General features: G+C 40.2%; 1 protein-coding gene across 5 annotated transcripts in view; it reads right to left on the reverse strand.

Annotated features, from left to right (window-relative positions):
- Positions 1 to 18,289, reverse strand: part of unc5a (unc-5 netrin receptor A) — a 312,108-nt gene extending 293,819 nt beyond the window's left edge. The window contains exons 1-2 of one of the 5 annotated variants that reach the window (XM_074648267.1): positions 18,111 to 18,289; positions 549 to 688 (exon numbers count right to left, since the gene is read on the reverse strand). In XM_074648267.1, coding sequence (XP_074504368.1) covers positions 549 to 648 — 100 coding nt within the window. In that variant the 5' untranslated portion in view covers positions 649 to 688; positions 18,111 to 18,289. Of the gene's footprint in view, positions 1 to 548; positions 866 to 18,110 lie in introns of those variants that run through there. The other 4 variants (XM_074648265.1, XM_074648266.1, XM_074648270.1 and 1 more) reach the window with 4 other exon arrangements.
- Between the last annotated feature and the right edge of the window lie 1,147 nt (positions 18,290 to 19,436).

A 19,436-nucleotide genomic window follows, 5' to 3' on the forward strand; every position in this document is an offset into this window, starting at 1 on the left:
GGTAAAATGTACTCCGAGTAAAAGTTACTGCATTACATCTATATAAGTATATACTGCATGCAATTAATATATGACAAAAGTTATTATATTAAATTAGAGAAGACATTTAGACTACAAAATACAATGCATTAACATGTCAACGTAAACACATCACACTACAGAGCCCTTATGCCCAAACCAATAATAAATCCTTCTATCAAGGCCATTTGCAACCTGCAAAAAACTGATGATCAATTATACAACCCCCATCCTCTGTATAGACTCACTAGAATCAACCAGAAAAGAGGACAAAACTCAGACAATTAAACAAAAATGACCACCATAAATAAAAAAGGCTATGGGCACCACAGCGAGTGTCAGATAAAGTAAACAGCCTGCCACTTCATCACCATGCAGATACCATGGAGCTGTATACACAGTGTACAATCCACAGCGGCTGCTGCTGCTGCTGCTGCTGCTGCACACACATTAAAGCACAATGAGAGCTTAGCAGTTTTTATTGTAGTGCACACGGGCACCGGTCAACATGTGTGTGTTGTTGAACTCACCTGTTGCGAAGTCCTGCTCAGTCTGCGCCAGGTTCAACTTCTCTGCTCCTTCACAATGAAAAAGTCCTCTCCTCCTGTCCACTTGGCCTCTCTGTCCCATTGTAACCAGTCCAGTCAGCCTTTCTGTCCCAGCTGCGTTCCTGAAAGTTATCAAACATTTGAACTGAAAGTCCTGACACATCCCCCCTCAATGGAAGCAGATGTCACTGCTGGCTGGTGCTGGAGGATCCAATATAAGCAAGCATTTTCGCATTTAGCATGTTAGCTAGACACAGCCCGCACCTGTGATGGGTGTGTTTGATTAATTAGCATGCTGCAGGCCTGCACCTGTGGATCAATCACCGCTGATTGCAGCGCAATGCATGCTGGTTAGATTTGTGTCTGACTTGATGCCGACTGCGGGTGCAAGCGGCCGAAATGGGTTTCCTCAGGAGGGTGGCTGGCGTCTCCCTTAGAGATAGGGTAAGAAGCTCAGTCATCCGTGAGGGACTCGGAGTAGAGCCGCTGCTCCTTTGCGTCGAAAGGAGCCAGTTGAGGTGGTTCGGGCATCTAGCACGGATGCCTCCTGGGCGCCTCCCTTGGGAGGTGTTCCAGGCACGACCAGCTGGGAGGAGACCACGGGGAAGACCCAGGACTAGGTGGAGAGATTATATCTCTACTCTGGCCTGGGAACGCCTCGGGATCCCCCAGTCAGAGCTGGTTAATGTGGCCCGGGAAAGGGAAGTTTGGGGTCCCCTGCTGGAGCTGTTGCCCCCGCGACCCGATCCCGGATAAGCGGTTGAAGATGGATGGATGGATGGATTGATGCCGACTTGCTCTGACGTCATGCACACGTGGGCAACGATAACCTGAGAGCTAAGAGCTGATTGGCTCTTAGTTTTGACAGCAAACACCAGGTGTAGTAGAAAGTCACAGCTTTCTGTTTAATTGTAATATTTAACGCTAGATTGTATTAGTCTCATGTTGTGCAATGAAGGTTTCATCTGTTAACAAACATATCTTGTGTGGTTGATAATAATAATTATTATAATATAATGAAGATTATCTACATATAACACTTATCAAAACGAGTGCTCATTATAAAGTGCTCTATAAGGCGGACATAAAAATAATAAAACGGATAGAGTCCAATCACAGACACAAGCACATTTCCACATAGATTTACAAACAAATATAAATAAATCCCATCGTGGTCTGAAAACTACAAGTGGCCTACAGATCGGATCTACTTTTTATGTACTTATCAGAGATATAGTTAACAAAAGTATACATAAGTATACTTGGCTCACACTAACAAGTATACAGAAAAGTCTAAGTATATTTGGCTCATAGGCCTACTTGTACTTAGTTTTCTGATCTAGATATACTTAAGAAAGGTACAATTAAGTGTTCTTGCCTTATAGGCCTACAGAAAGGTATACTTAGTTGTGCTTACTTTTTGATAGAGTAGCCTATTAAAGTGTGCTTTAACCCATTAATGACTAACTATTTATTACATTGCATTGGTGTACTGGTCACTAACTTCTAGCTCCTGGTGTAACTGTACAATAGAGGCCTACTTAAGACAGAAAATACTTAGCCAACGTAGAAGTAAAATCAAAGATGCTCAAGTGCACGAACAACTTTCTGAACCGTCTCTGGTAAAATCACAAAAAAAATAAAAATTAAATACTCAAAAAAAAGTACAAGTCCTATACAAAAAATGACTTTGTTACAGTAAGGAGACTAGTAATGTAATTCATTACTTCCACCCCTGCAAATGTAGTAGTAGCCTACTTCCCAACACCTGTAAACAGACTTTGAGTTCTGGACATTTTAAAGGGCCATTAAACTGATTTTACACATTTAAAACATAGGTCTGGAATGTAAATGTAGAAAGAATACTGACCATATTCAACAAAGGGGTTTGATTTCTTCATGTAAATGTAAAGGATTATAACTTTAAAGTCAGGATAATTTGGCCTCTGCAGCATTGATTTTGACCATTGTTTTGTTAAACTGTCTCTTCCAAGCTCGTCATTGTCAGTTTTGCGAAGGTAACTGGAGAGTAGTTACTGCACTGGTGTGAACTGACGCAAACAATAAGTGTTTCGTAACTTTTTTTGTTATAATAACAAGCCTAACAGCACCTATGTCTGGCATGCTATATATGTAGCAAACCGCTCACACATTTAATGAGATGTTTTCTTGTCAGTTCGGTCTTTGCTGAATGGCAAAGCCGGTGGATGTCCACAGGTTCAAAGGCAAAGCTAGTTAGTCTTTCTCATTTGCCGCTCGCAGTAGGGTGGGCAAGATCAATCAGAAGTAATCTGAGAAATGTCAACCTTTCATTTTGTTTTGCCTCAACAAAGGCTAAGGACAGGGGAGAGGAATCATCACTTTTAATTATGAAGCCCATTAAGTTTTGATCTGTTTGAAAGCCATGTCAATAGAAAGGTGCTATTACCACCCAACCATAGCCTGTTTTCCTGGAATTAATTCCTTGGTATCTGTTGTCAAATATCCTAATACCTTGTGAATAACAATTACAATGATTTTCACATTGCAGTCGCAGCACATATGGCAGAAATATAAACCAATATTAGAGGACATTCAGCAGACACCTTGACAGTTTTGTCATTGTTTGTATTGTGGCTGATAATAGAAGAGAAATAGCTGCTTGTCTGGCTGTGTGATTATCGTGGACTGTTGGTAAGAACATTGCCATAAGGCATATTTCAGACATGTATCATGTTTCATTTCAACAGTAAATCATAATTTAGTGGTAAGCAGCATCACTGGTATTATATAGTTTTCTTCAGCTGTGCTGAAGGATGAAATATGTTTCCGAAAATGGAACAGAAAAGAAATTATTCATGGAAAATGGAAATCAAGTGTTAATGTGATAATATTTCTCTGCCTCTCACAACTAAAAGACATCACGATACATCATCCTCATCCGAGCAGCACCTTGAATCTTCTGCTCGGTCAGAAAAAAAGAGAAGAGACTGATGATTTTCTATGTTTGTGAGGCGCGTTAGAAGGATTTACATTTGTCACCTACCGGTATAACAAGATTATGTTTTATGATTAGATTTTCTTTCTCAAGTGGTGTCAACCGCTTCCACAATCACGATGAGAAATAAGTGGATTAGTGCGTTCGGACTCTGGAGAGGTGGCGAGCTGGCCAAGAGGTAAAAAGGCCACCCAATTACCGGTGTTGTCAGTTTGATCCCTGCCACTCGGAGTGAGACACTGGGTGTGCTCCAGCTGCCAGCTAGTTACTGGAGGTCAGCTGGAGTCACATGGTCATCTGTTGCTACAGTACATTCGCCACGCCATGATGTGCTGAGAGGTCTGAGTGAGACACCAGACTCCTTGGTGCCCTCTGAAGCAGAGTGCATGTTGCTTGGTAACTATAAATGCATATGAGAGAGGTAAACAAGACTGGAACTGAAACGACCTTTATGGAAAATAGTCTGTAAAGTTGCTAAACTATTTCCATATGAATAAACATACCAAGGATACCAGTCTGTTACTCAGCTACCAAGATAACAAGTATAAACACGTCATTTGTCTTTGTGTGACAAACTGGTAATTTTGTGTTTTGTTTCAATTATCGGATGGGATGCCATGAAATTTTGTACAGACATTCATAACCCCCTCAGGAAGTATTGTTATCACTTTATTGTTACCTGCAAAGCTGATGACATTCAGCCTCAGTGTGTGAATAATACTGTGTCTGCAGGGAAGCCTTTAAGTTCCTGGGATCCACTATCTCCCAGGACCTCAAGTGGACCTCCAACATAGAAACCATCAGGAAAAAAGGCCCAGCAGAGGATGTACTTCCTGCGCCAGCTCAGGAACTTGAACCTGCCTCAGGAGCTGCTGATACAATCCAGTCTGTTCTCTGCACAACCATCACTGTGTGGTTTGGGTCGGCCACCAATCGGGACAGGAATAGACTACAACAAAGAGTCAGGACTGCAAAGAAAATCATTGGTGCCAGGCTGCCCTCCATCCAGGACTTATACACCTCCAGGGTCAGGAAACGGGGAGGAAGCATCACTGAAGACCTTTCACAGCCTGGACACAACATGTTTCAGTGTCTTTCCTCTAGGAGAAGAACACACAACCAGACACAAGAACAGTTTCTACCCACAGGCCGTCACTCTGATGAACACTTAAATCAGTCATATACACTGTCAATAACCCTCTAACACCAAAATATCCACTGCTGCCGTTATAGAGGATAATTTTACAGTTTTTAATGCACAATTTTCTTTTAATATATACATATCATCTGTCACTGTGAATATAAATCTTACACGCTGTACATACAGTATATAGACATCTTTACATGTACATATTGTACATAATCATCCAGTCCATGTTTATCCATTCACTATTTATTTCTTTGCACTATTTATATTGTTTACAAATTACAGAACACTTGATTTGTCTGTACTGTATATAGACACTTTATTTTATTTCTTATCTTATTGTTGGTCATTGGTGCTTTTTATATATATTTATATAATATTTATTCACCTAATTTTTCACCACTTGTGTAAATAACCGTACAGTCTCCTTACCTTTATTTGTCTAGCTTTGTTGTCCTTGTTCCTAGCTGTTATTTCTATTTCTGTGTAAGTACATTGAAACCAGAGTCAAATGTACAGTATGTACTTGGCAAATAAATCTGATTCTGACATCACTTTGTGGCGTTGAACTATGATGTTAATCATGGTAAACATTATCCTTGATTAACATCAGCAAGTTAACATTGTCATTGTGAGCATGTTAGCTGGGGGATGTTAGCATTTAGCATTTAGATTCTTGTTTGTCATCATGTGGGCACTTTCCCACTTTTAGCTTGGCTACACACCCGTAGCTACTTCTTGAGAACCTATTCTCATCTTGTGTATTGGCCAGCCATTGATTTATAACTGTAACTGTAAATTCAAAGGTCATTGGTTATTTAGATCTGATGATTTATCAAAGTCAGTGGTTCCAAACCCTTTTCACGTCAAGGACCTCAAACTGACACAAATTAGACCACAGGCCCCATTTGATACGATTTTTTGACATCATTGTGTTACCTATTAATGAAATTATGGTGGAATTACATTATTCCTCTTTTGGGGACACCCTGGACCCCTCAAAGACCCCAGAAGGACCCCAGACCCCACTTTGGGAACCACTGATCTAAGTCATAAACTCAGTCAGAGACTCCCACTTTGTAACTTATTTACAGCTGCCGATAATTATGTGAAAAGCTCAGTGTGTTTTAGTGTTTCAAATGTTCTTTTTTTATGGGAGCCAGTAAACATAATTCAAACCCCTATTCACCATATAACTAATATACTGTATAAGTCCTGAGCTTCTGCAGCCTAGTCAAGTAGCAAAGGAGCAGCGCTGATTGTTCAAAGCCTTGTTACAACTTAGTAGATAATTGCTGCCTCTCGCTAAAAAGCTGTAAACTCATAGGCACATAACAACACATGGCAGAGCTTTATTTGCCTTCCAATCCTGTTGTTGAGGGTCTCTCTCACACCTGACTGCTCAGTCTCATCCCAGCTGAGCAGACGACAACATCTGGAGTCGTACGGAAAGGAAAAGCTCTGAGGACAGAGGGAAAGGCAGAACAAACCCTCCTCCACACACACGTGCACTCACGTCCATGAGTAAAACATGTGTGAGGTGATTAAAAGGTAAAGCCTTCTCCTTCTGAAAAAATATGCACAGATCACATCACATCTCTGTCGCTGTCTGAGGACAACTCTCTCTGCTGCTCCCATTTTAAACTGATGATCAGAACAAAAGTGAAATCCTTTAAAAAAGAATCACTTTCAGACCGAGACAGGATATTATACCGCATGACTACTCAGACAGCATTATGCAAAGGCGGAGGGTCGAGATGACACTCCATTATTCTTTCAGTCTGAGCGAACTGTTGAGGAACACAAATGTTGTTTATGGTTCAAAGCACAGGCAAATAGAAAAGGGAGACAGAGCTCTTTGTCTTTTAAGTGCATTACAATTGGGGATGCAACGCTGCTCAAATGAAAGGGTCTTTAAAAGGTTATCTGTTCATGAAGAGGCAGAAAATGTTTATCTTATCATCTATATCTATCTAGACTGCAGTCCCTCTGCGAGTAAACGAGTAGAAAAATGGATTTAATATGAAAGTTGTGTGATTGCGACATCTCATATCGGAGCAAAAGCATGCAGAAAGGTTAAAGGAATAGTTCAACATTTTAGGAGTTGTATTTCAACTCAGAGATATCTGGAATTTCAGACACCCACAGTAGCCTATCTCCCATTTCAGCCTGTTCTCATTCCTAGGGCGTCAAATACTGTAAGGCTGTTGGTGTGTGATACCGCTACACAGGGCACCGTTTAGAGCCTGTATGAGACACACCGGGCTTTCCATTAACTCAAATGTAAACCCATCCATGGCAACAGTAAACGCTCAGAGAAATCGGCCAGGAGTGACTGTGGTAACGTAGCTTAAAGAGCGAAAAAGACACACTAAGGGCAGATGGAAAAAGACACACTAAGGGCGGGTGGGACCAACAAACACAGGGCTTTCATCCAGGAGACCACTGTTCATGTCCCATGTGTTAAGTTTCCCTTTCACGTTACAATCAGCTGTTCGTTCGTGTTCCATGTTCACAATGTTCAGTTTCATTTTCACTTTACAAACGTAGTAGTTTTAAGCTCAACCATGTTGTTTTTTCCTAAACCTAACTAAGTGGTTTTGTTGCCGAAACCTAAAGTCACACCAAGTGGCGTAACAAAGTGGCAGTAGCCTATGTGAGGAGTTGGGATGAGAATGTGTTGCCCATTTGGTGAAAAGAAGTACACAGAAGTCTCAAAGCAAAGCTGTCACATCGCTGGCAGATACATCTAAATAAAATCTTAATTCTGACACTAATAAAATTGATTCTGCTAATTTAACATGAGCCATAAGGGCTACACTGTTTGTTTGCATCTGGTTCCAGGTGTTAACAAACTACAGGTATTACAAATATGAAGCCCAACAAACGTAGCCATAGCTAGTTCATGCTGTGACTACAAGGCCAGCAGTGTGGATAACAATGTTGGAATAACACCCAAACTGTGTTTGTACAAATTAAACAGATGAGATAATGTGTTTAATGAGCTTTTATTAGGTGTATTTTTGACAGGCTAGCTGTTTCCACTCCAGTCAATTTGCTAAGTTAAGCTAGTTGCCTTCCAGCTGTAAGCTCCAAACGCACAGTAACCCTATCTCTTAGAAATGGTGTTTATAACTTACGCTACTAATTTGCAACAGCAAATACATTGTGAGAGAAACATAATGCTACCTTAATTGTGTTTTTATCAACATAATGAGGAAACATTCTTGATTAAACTATGTGCCAGATGGCAAATTAAAACATATTTGCAAAAACTTCACTGACGATATGTTTACATTTTTTCCCCCTATAATATCTGCTCTTGCAATACAACATTTGCACATAGCAAATAAAGCATGCGGTTCATAGTAATGTATGTATGGTTAAGGGTGTTCAATATTAAAAAAGGCCTAAGTACAAGACAGGACATCTTTACTTTATTAACATTTAACCAAAACCAACTGTGCATTCCAATACCCATACTAACATACCTTTAATATGCCAGTAATAGATTAAGTATGTCCCAATACATAGTATATTAAATGCAGTGTGCTAAAAAATATCAGGATGTCCTACTACACCCGGTCGTATTTTGCAGTATGCAAGCCAGCATGTTTTTCTGGCTATTCTGACCCACAATCCTCTGCGCAGCAAATATATGAGCTAAAGGGTCAAAGTTCAAGGCGTAATGTTATGACGAAGTAGTATGTCCAAATTGTTTATATACTGCATGCAACAGTATGTTCTTTGCAAGGGCAGCTGCAGTATGTACTAAATGTGAAAAGAAAAAGTATGTGATTTGGAACGCAGCCCGAGATCTTTCCCTAACCTCAACCAATCTGTTGCTGCCGCACTCCCTACACTTACCACCGAACATAATCCAGGCAGCAATTATGTTTCCTTCCAATTTGGGAAAAACCTCTAAGCAAAACACATTAGCAGTATATAAATGTAATAAAAACTTAGGGGATAGGGTCGCACACAGACATGAGAGGTATTGATTGTCTCATCTAACTCTCGCTAAGAAAGCTTTTTCCCCAAAATGTCAAACTATTCCTGCTCCACTAACACTTGATTGTTGTGGTAATGTGCATTTCAGGGAGGCGGTCCATATGTTTGATGGGAGCCCCAAAAGTAAGAGCCCACCATCGAATGTTGCACAAAGTGTTTATGGTTGTCTGTCGCTTAAATGCCATCTTGACTCGGTTTATTTATATCTTGATCATTCCATGCGTGTGTGTGTGTGTATGTGTGTGAGAGAGAGACAGCCACCGTGATGACAGCCAATTAATTCAGCTCTTGGGGACTCGGCGAGGAGAAACAGTGACTCGCGGGCTGCATTAGTCATGCAGTATGGCAGCACTGGCATCAGGGAGCTCTCATACACTTTAAAGGTGACTCTGTGTATGTATGTGTGTGTGTGTGTGTGTGTGTGCCCACATTTGTTGTTTGCTTCTTCTGCTATCCTGTCATCCCTCCCTCACCCGTGGGGGCCCAGCATGAAACAGCCTCATGACTTAAGGATACCGTCGGCAGCGTCGAGTGCAGCCTGAGAAGCTGAGTGTCAAACTTCCAACAAAGCATTTAACAAGCACAACAGTGCACAGTGCTAACAGCTCGTTCAAAGACTTATCGCGGAGTTTACCCCCTACAAGCACACAAACAAACAACTTTATTATTGTTGATGTAATGCTGAGTCAAAAGGGAGGTGAGGGGAGTTTAAAGCAGCAGTGTAGTGATATAATGATCACCGTGAAGTGGGTCACAAGGCTGTGTACAAGTAATTAAAGGCTCAACTGTACGCCTGCTGCTATTGAATCTGACTATGCAGAATAGGAAGGATGTTCAGGAAGGAGTTTACACCGAGACAAGGTGTGTAAATGTGAAGGACACACACACACACACACACACACACACTACTCTGCTCATTAAATACATTTTATACTCATTATCCATCAACGCTGACCATGAACAGCCCGTGTAACAGCTTGAAGTGTTCTATAACCAGTCACAGGTTATATATTAGCCATTCAGCTAATTCTGCAAACCTCAGTGTGTGATTGTCACCAAACTGTGTGGCGTCAGAGCGTCTACTTTACTTTCAAAAGTCAAGCGTGAGGGCACAGATGCTCATCATACAACCACTTCTGCAGATGAACTGTTGCACAGAATAAGTGAGTCATATATGTTTGTTTGTGTGTCTGCTAGCTGCATATGCAGACACGAATGCATGTATGACTACGCACATACTTTCTTGAGGTTTAAGTTGGAGATTGAATAACGTTGCCGAAATGTTGATGTTTGGTTTTTAGGTGAGAGATTGGACTGTTGTCAGGCTTAAATATGTGTTGTCAGTCACTGTAAGCACCATAGATGTAGGTCAATAGGGGCCTACTACACCCACTAGTAGGTTTTATCATCTATTCACACGGTAGATCACCGAAAGAAGGTACAAAAGAACACAACAGCGAACATCTGGCGACCGTAGTGATTGTGACAGGAGCAGATGTTTTTTCCTTAAACTTAACTAAGTTGTTTTGTTGCCTAAACCTATAGAAGTTGTATTTTTTTTCCTCAACCTAAAGAAGCCTTTTTTGTTTCATTCAGTTTTGCGTGTTAGAATGTGTTGCTTTAATTTTTACAACGTAGTATGTGTAATAGGCCTGTAATGACCCACATCTATGGTGCTTATAGCGACTGATAACTCCCTTTTAATGGCCTGATAACAGTCGAATCGGGTGCAGCAGCGTTAGGTTAGGTTTACCTTACTCAATTATGTTGTGTAATTAAGATGATATATTGTATTAAGTAATAAGTTAATAATAACTTTATAGGTGGGATGATACCATATATTATTTTGTTTGTTTTATCATCATTATTCCAGTAGTTATTATTTATCAATTACAATGATGTTAATATTATTGTAGAAGTGTCGCATTTAAGTTGGTCATCCATGCCCCTTTGCCTGCTGTTGTTTTACAGGGGACAGTTGTGAGTGTAACAGGTGCGACAGTAACAGTAGAATTGAGAGTCTGATGTGAACCTTGAGAAACTGAAGTTGTGTTAAACTCGCCGTGTTTACATTAATTAAAGATTTAGTCTTAGAGGAGCTACAGCTGGCTTATTAGCCAGAGTGACTGGAGAATACAACCGACAAGAACTCAGGGTTATATAAATAAGGACAATTTTATAAATGATTGTGACTTATTACTATATTATGGTTAATACTTAATTTATTCATTTTTTTATACGTGTAATCAGCAAAAAAGCATTTGGCCGGTTATCCTCAACCTGCGAAACTTTCTCTGTCTCATTAGCCACACTTCTGGAAAAGGTTTGCAGAGCATCTGGACCAAAATAACTAACAACTTTTACAATATCTACAACTGCAGTAGAGGGCTTATTAAAAAGCAAGAATCCAATAGCTCTTTAATTAATGACTTATTAATGTGACTGCAGGTGTGATGACTTATTAGAAAGTAAGTCAATAATAAGGAGTCATGTGTTTTTCATTTAACAAGAAGCCACCAGGTCCGCAAATATACATGTTTTTTAGTCATTAATAAAGAGTTCATCCACCATAATAATCCATCAAGTTTGGAGTTGTTTTGCTAATAAGTTATTAAATGGATTATGATAAAGATGCTTTGCAGTCCTCCTACTAGACAGGTTATGTAAGAGGAGGATATGCACCTTCCAAAGAGACCAACCTGGCAACCCAAATGTTCTTATTCCTTATTCCTTATTCCTGAGCTACATTTTAAACCATTCAAAAATGATTTATTATCCAATAATGAAGCCAACATGTTATAATGCATGCCTCACTAACACGTGGTAGTGGAGGTGTGAGTGTAAAGTAAAGATATGGGTTTTAAGGATGATAATTTTGCTGTTGTAAAGCTGCTGTCTGCCTTCATGCCTGCGGCTTGATGATCCCCCATTCTGCTGTTGGAGGCGGGATGTCTCCACGAGAAACAAATGATGAAGAGGACCAGTAGGTGGCTGGTGTAGTGCCTCAGCCAACACTCTGCTTACAAAGGGCCATTAGCCAAGGTCTGTAGCTGACAGATGAAGGCCCCCTAATGGTGCGGGATCATGCTGTGATTTACAATCTTTATATTTAACCAGAGAGAGATTAATTATCGCCGGCAAATTGACAGGTCCAAGGAGGTGAGGGAGGTTTCTGACTGACATTGCCATTCCTCACAGCACTTCCTGCCAGAGGGCATTGCTCCTGACCTTGGGTTGCCAGGCATGTTGGGCACCCCGCCTCCTCTCAGCAACACCCCCCTGGTCTTTTTCCTTAATAACCATCCTTTATTCTTTGCAGGGATGCCACTCAGCCCTGGACGAGCTCGTAGTCCAACGATGACTGTCTAAGTGAAGAGAAAATTCACTGTCAAGCAGAATTCACTCCATGTTTTTTATCGTGGACGCCAACTTGTGTGTGAGGATGAGTGAGTGCGAGGGAAAACAAGTCTTGCCCAAAGCAAGAAAAGAAAAGAGCTCCTGGTTTACTGATGCCCTGCAGATGTCCTCGGCCACTTTTTATATCTAAAGTATTGTATCTTGTTTGAGTTTTTTTTGTCATGTTCTGCACTGTGTTTGGGCTGCTATCTATTGTGTGATCCTTCATGTGGGTGACAGTCATTTCTTTGTGGCGTACATTTAACAATAGGATGCAAAATCAATTTTCTACCGTGGGGACAATAAAAAGCCATAATGTGATGTGTTTACGCTGTAAAGTAGCATCATGGGATCTCAGTCAAACCCAACAATAAACTAAAAATTGAGGCTATAAAAGCCTTGGTGTTTGCACTACTTGTCTACGGGGACAAATTCTGTGAAAATGATTTAAAGTAATACTTCAACATGTGGGAAAATACACGTATACATGTCTTTGCCATAGACTGTTTATAAATATGGACGACACTACAGCTCCCCAAAAGTGAAGCCAAAACATCTTGATCGCCCCCTGGTGGCTGGCTGCAGTATAGGTCATAAAATCCACCCCGTCCATGTTAGCAGGTGGGACATGGGCCAAACTAAAAAGTCAAAGTACACGTCAAATAAATTTTTCCTAAAGACGGTTTCTGTCATTTTAGGTAATTCTTATCATGCTGATGTATGTTCAAGTGTTCATATTCCTGATAGGTTTGGTTTTAATTAGTTATTTGATGCTATAAAAAGGGGGTGAGAGGTCATGATTGGCAGCTGTGAGTCTCTCGCTGACAAGCTGTGTGGCGATTGGTTCGGGTGGATGACCTTGATTCCGTGGCTCCACCATCTGATCACTACTGCACAGACTCTGGCTCCAAATGACCTCAAAATCTCAAGATTGCGGCTCCCGTATCTAGGATTTTGGCTCCACGTCTGTACAGTGGGAGGAAGTGGAGACGCATCGTCCATCTTTATACAGTCTATCGTTCTTGCCAAGAGTTCGATGAGAAGATCAATACCACTCTCATGTATTAAAGTGGTATAAATTTTTTCACCTAATTCTTGGCAAGACAGAAAATAAGCATATTTTCCCAAAACTACTGTTTTAAAGACCAAAGCTAAAAATAGTAAACTGCGTTGGTGAATGTTGTGTTTTTCTTCAACAGTGACTTGAAGAAGAAGAAAGCTAACAATCTCTTCAGAACAAGACAAGCACAAAAGGTACAGCATGTGTGCGCACTGATTTAGCATATTCTTCAACATCATCTGGTTTGTTTTCAGAGAGTTCAGTCCACACACAGGCATGTCAGTCAGCACTTAACACCAGCGTCGCCTTCAGTTTACCCTCTCCCTCTTAGCTGAATAGGCCTAAATCACACAAACACAATTTAGCTTGTTATCTTCCACAAATGTGAATGCAGCAGGAACCCTGACACAGAAAATCTCTTTTGAGGATGAATAAAAAGACAACTTTGTGGTCTCTCTGTGGTTGAAGCCGAGTAAAAAAGCACAATGTACCGCACAGGAAAAATGGTCTGATTCACAGCTGGCATCAGGCTGCCATTCAAACAATGCGTGGAGAGTTGCTCATGTTTGAAAATGATTGAGCCATCACAGGAATAACACATGCTTTACACCTCTCATCCTATACAACAGCCTCCACCTCCCTTTGACTACACGCTCCAGCTCCTACCAGTTTCTTTCTTTCTTTCTCACCCCTCACCTTCGCCTCGCTAGCCTCATCCATCTCTGTTCACTGCTTCCCAAATAGCCAAGAAGCTCACCTATAGGCACTCTCCCCTGGCACCCTCACTTGCACTTTGTAGACTGAGGATCACAATGAAGGACAAGGTGCTAATGATTTCCATTCACTATAGCCTCCGGGTTCGTGGATATACATCCTGGATAAATCCTAAGATTTATGGCATCAACATTTTATCTTCTTCAAAGTGCGGGACGACCGTGACGAGGGCAGCGGGGATGGACAGGGAGTGTCATCTAGGGAACCATGACATACCTTTACTAATCCTCTGGCACCCCTACCAGCCCACATTACAGATGGAAATCACAGAAAGATTATACCAGCGAATCAGCTCCGCTCAGCTTAAGATGCCGTTCGCCACCAGCAGTCTCACCCCGATACACCACCTCCCTTCATTTCTCTCTCCTTACCACCCCTTATATCACACCCCCCCTTTATCTCGAGTTAGTGCCTTAAGAGGAGAGATCGCACCAATTCAAAGTGTCAGCATGAGAACAATTAGCAAGCAGGTGCAGAGAATTGCTCTTTTCATAATGAAGGTTATTTATACATGCCCCCTCGTAGAGCTGGACTTGCTGCCTCATTGTCACTATAGTGCTCAAGGCTCTTTCACTTCGCTCACTTCCTGGATTTTTCTCCTTCACACATACATACATACACACACACCACAAACGCTCAGCTCAGACGCCCAAAAGCTACAAATACGAAGCCTGTTGCTGCGAAAATATGACATCAGCTCAGATGTCAGATCAAACTGAGACATCAGCGATTCTCAATCCAATTACATTAATCGACCATAGAAAATCCATACTGAAGCTTGATGAACAATCTTTAGTGCCAAATTACAGGGATGGCACAATTATAATTGAAGTTGGTTGTGGCTGTCACTATCTGTCTAATGAAATAATCTCGTTGAGCTAACCCTCGTGACCGCGATCATGACAGACATAATTATCAATCTCTTTTTTTGTGCTCTAAATCACATGCTTTACTCCCTGCATTCATCCCTCTCTCAGTATGGACATTGTTAAAACATTTCTGCGTATAATAAACAGGGAGGGGGGGGGGTGAAGTCAAAGAGGATGACGAGAGGAAGATGTGAGTAGTCCGCCATCACTTCCAAGGCAGTTCACTGACTTCACAGGCACTAGAAGACATTGAAGGTCACGCACTTTCAGAAGGATCGCTTATTGAAAACAGCCCTACGTGATTCGGGCGATGTGCACATGACTTCATAACAGCCCTCACTTTGTGCAGCGCGTTTAATTCAGTCCGCAAGGTCACAGAGGTCAGTGGACAAAGTGTTGCTCATCTTAACTGACTTAACAGCCGCATGCTGCTCGATGTGCCTCCAAACACAGAGCACTACTGCTCCCTACTGACGGACAGCTGTGTGTTACACTTGCCGGCTGAAATGGATGCTCTCTTATCAGGGTTTACTTTATCAATGGTAATGACAGTGACAGGAGAGACCTTCCTGTGTCTCACACCAGAGAACATTTTTGGAGCTTCTTTTTTTTTTTTCTTCCAAGAGAGGAGGGTTAGAGAACGCGATCGCATCTTGTCACGGCCCGTATCATGAGGGATGTAATCCCTCGTGAACTGAGCAAGGCCTTATTATGATAAGATACACATCTTAATCCTCACAGTAAATAGCTTTCTGATTGTTGACCATTGCTGAAGCCTCCAGAGATATCCCCCTTCTCAGACAACTGTCTACCTCCTGCAGGATTTCTGTCTGAGAGACAGCTGGTAAATAACCCTATGAGCTCTGAAATTACAGGATAATTTAACTGGTTGGAGTTTTTATATTTATATAATCATTATGTGTGATTTTCTTCTTCGAATGAAAATGAAATAGCTCGTAATATTTATTTTAACACCATGACTGTCTGAGGCATGTATGTTGTGTTATCTCCATCTGGTGGTATCTGGTGGAATTACATGATTTTATTTTATTTAAACTGCCTTTTTATGTCAACTCACACTCATACGTTCTTCATATTCATATTATATTTACAGATACTATTTAACTGTTCACTTAAAGTTGCTAGTTTTTAGCTGTCAAATAACATGTTGTTCCAATTCCATAAAATACACAAAACAAGCAGCAAATACATCAGTGAGGTTATTCTCCTTTAACTGCACCATTAAAAGATATGTATTTCAAATGTTACAAAATATATGATGGGAAAAGTGACCAGAAAAATAAAAAAAACATCTGTATAATGTAATACAATATTTTTTTCTACTTTAGTTGTTTGTGTGTTGACTCAGTTCGGTGGCACATTTTGAAGCTGTAGTTTATGTTGTATGGTTTTATAATATGTTGTGTACCTGATTTGCATAAATGGAGGATCAAAAATATTAGAAACACCTCAAAATCTCATCGGATCCAACACAGCCACACCACAAACTACAGCTCCAATCACCAGATGGCATCCTCACCTCTCTGACAGTGTGAACAACAATTAGAAACTAAAAGTTTCACAACTTAATATGGTTGCGACACAATGTTTCTATTGTCTAATCCCACGGTGTATATGATTTTATCTTGATTATACTTTTAAATGTTTGAAGTGAGATCAACAACTTCCATAAGGCCCATTTTCTACGTTTTGGCAACTACCATAGTCCCTTATGATGAAAAATGTATTGTAGATATTTTTAGTTTTCTTACATCCTTGTCTGTGCATCAAAACATCATGTAAAGATGTTATTACCAGCACAATAGCCTCCATTACGCATTGTGTTTATCGACCGCTCACAGCTCTCAGAGTCCCTGATGCTCAAGTGTCTAGAAGCCTTTCTTCTTCTTTTGATGGACTGGCTCTTTACAGCCTATCTGCCATATGGTGCGCTGGTACAAGAAAAGAGCTCACTTGAAACTGTGTTTTAAGCCTGCCATACATGAAGGAAAGCCTCAAAACATCTCTCTTCTCTTTTAAGACTGATTAAGCCCTTTACTAGAAAGTTTACCAGAAAGCATGAGCAGCAAACTCATTTCATCCCGACAAAAAATGTGTTACTAAATATGTTGTTGTTGTATTGTTACAGATACATCAACATGTAAGCAGCATTTTAAGTTGTACTACTTTATATACTGTAGGGCAGTTTCATTTGTACCAAATCATCATATTTTAGAGGCTGATTGTATACTTTGCTTATAAAATAAAAAATAAAATGTATTCTGCAAGTTAACCAGTGACTGCAGCTGTCAGATCAGCCGATTAGACTGTTATTAGGCCATTAAATAGGCGTTACCAGTCGCTATAAGCACCATAGATTTGGGTGAGTAGGGGCCTACTACACCCAATAGTAGGTTGTATCATCTATTCACATGGTTAATCACCAAAAGAAGGTGTAACAGAGTGCTAAAGGAATGAGTCCTAAAACCGGGAAATGAGTTAGCATTTTAGGACTTCCGGTTCCCTCGTCTGGAAGTCAATGGGTTTTTTGAATGGGTTTTTAGTTAGATGCCTGAAATAAGGTCTGTGATTAACACAAGCTGAAGAGATTTTAACGTTTTGTTCTACGACATAAAATACATCGATAAATTAATTTTGAAGCCTTTATGTGTCTTAAAAAAGCTGGTTGATAACAAGTGGCTAAATAAGACTACTAAGTGTTATATTTATAATATCATTTGCTTATTAGAGTGGAAATCCATTTAGTAAACCAGCTGCATTTGGTTGAACATTACACTTCCACTAAAAAAAGTACCACAAACCTAACTGAGTGAATAGCAGTAAGAAAATTGCAGAATTTTCCATGCTGTAAATAAACTTTTAATATTTAAAGTGTTCAAGGTTTGGGTGGAAGCAAATTATGCCTAATGCCACGTAAAACATAAAATATATTTCTATGATCATCCTTTTCCATTCATGAGAGTCTGAGGACAATATACTTTACTCAATGAGATATTATCTGCTATTCCTGTTGTTGTCTTTTCTTTTATATTTATTTTTACAGTCACATTTAACCACTGTATGTTATTTTATGTCTGTTCTGAAAATAATAAAATAACAAAAAATATGTTGGGGGAAAAAAAGTGTTCAAGGTTTGAACAAATAGATTTCTACCAATGTAAGAGATATAGCAATATAACAATAAATGTGTTGGTATACTTCAGAGTTTGCTAAATGTTAGGCTAAATGTTAGGCTACTGACTTTGTGCATCTAAACAAAGTTTAGGAGTAGCATGCTTACTTAACATACCTCAATGGTGGTTTCTGTAAGACACGTGTCAAACAAAAGGCATCTGTTAACACGTGTGATCAATGGTGCAGGTCTGCCTTTGAAGAGCTGCTTTGTTGTTCAGTCATGCTGAGTAAACCGCTGACCCTGCAGGGCTCCGTCTATCACCTGCAAACGACCCCCTGCAGAGGCTCCACTTCAAGCATCGCGACATTTCCTTCCACTTCAGTGGAGCCTCCCACTTCTGCAGCTACTCTCGCGATGAAAGGCGCGGTTTGTTTACAGCAAGAACTGTTAATTAACATGCAACCAAACTAAAGTCATTTCAGAGGAGAGTCCTGCAGACTCAGCATGCACAGACAGTCCCTTCACTGTAACTATACCCACTTATTGTCCTTCATCAATTAGCCTCCTATACCACAGATAGCATTGACTTAATGAGCCGTTACTTTAACAAGTATATTACTTCCTTTTTCCCAAATTAATGAGGCCACTAATTGTCCTTAATTTGCGTCTGAAACCCTGGCATTAAGATTTCTCTCTTTGCTCCAGAGAACCACCTCCGTAGCTCCGGGTGTGTGTGTGTGTGTGTGTGCCTGTGTATGTGTGCGTGTGTGCCTGTGTATGTGTGCGTGTGAGTGTGTGTGTGTGGATAATTACAGAGTAGACTGCTCCCAACATCAAGAGGTTCACTGTTCCTGGAGCACGACTGTGTGACTGTGTGGAGAAAAAAAATGGAAACGCTCTATTGTTGCGAAATTAAGGAGTCTTTAATTAAAACACTAGAGAGACACACAAGGCTAAACGGTGGCTCACTATACCCTTATTACCAAAAGGAAGTTTATTCAAGTGTGTTACTAGTATATACTTCTTTTAAATTTAAAATAAGAGAGTATACTTTCAGTTTACTTTACTTATCAGAGATATACTTAACAAAAATATACTTACTTGGCTCATACTGACAAGTATACAGAAAAGTCTATTTGTCCTATAGGCCTATACTTGTACTTACTCTTTTGATCAAGATGTACTTAAGAAAAGTATAATGAAGTATTCTTGCCTTATAGGCCTACAGAAAGGTATACTTATCCTTATTACCTTCATTCGTATTACATTCATTAATTTATTAATTTATTTATGAAACCGTCTGGAGAGTGTAATCAAACATTAGGTCATTTTGGTTTTGTGCTTTTATTATCCATAATTTCCAAATAATTTCCTAGAAATTTCCTGGAAATAACTATGTAATAGGCCTACTGATTATGAGGACAGTGTTTAATTGGTACACTTCCAATTAATTAATTCAAATGAACTCCTAGAGAATGAATAGTTACATCGTTTTGAATG

This window comes from Sebastes fasciatus, chromosome 10 (assembly GCF_043250625.1).
Source record: "Sebastes fasciatus isolate fSebFas1 chromosome 10, fSebFas1.pri, whole genome shotgun sequence".
Lineage (NCBI taxonomy): Eukaryota > Metazoa > Chordata > Actinopteri > Perciformes > Sebastidae > Sebastes > Sebastes fasciatus.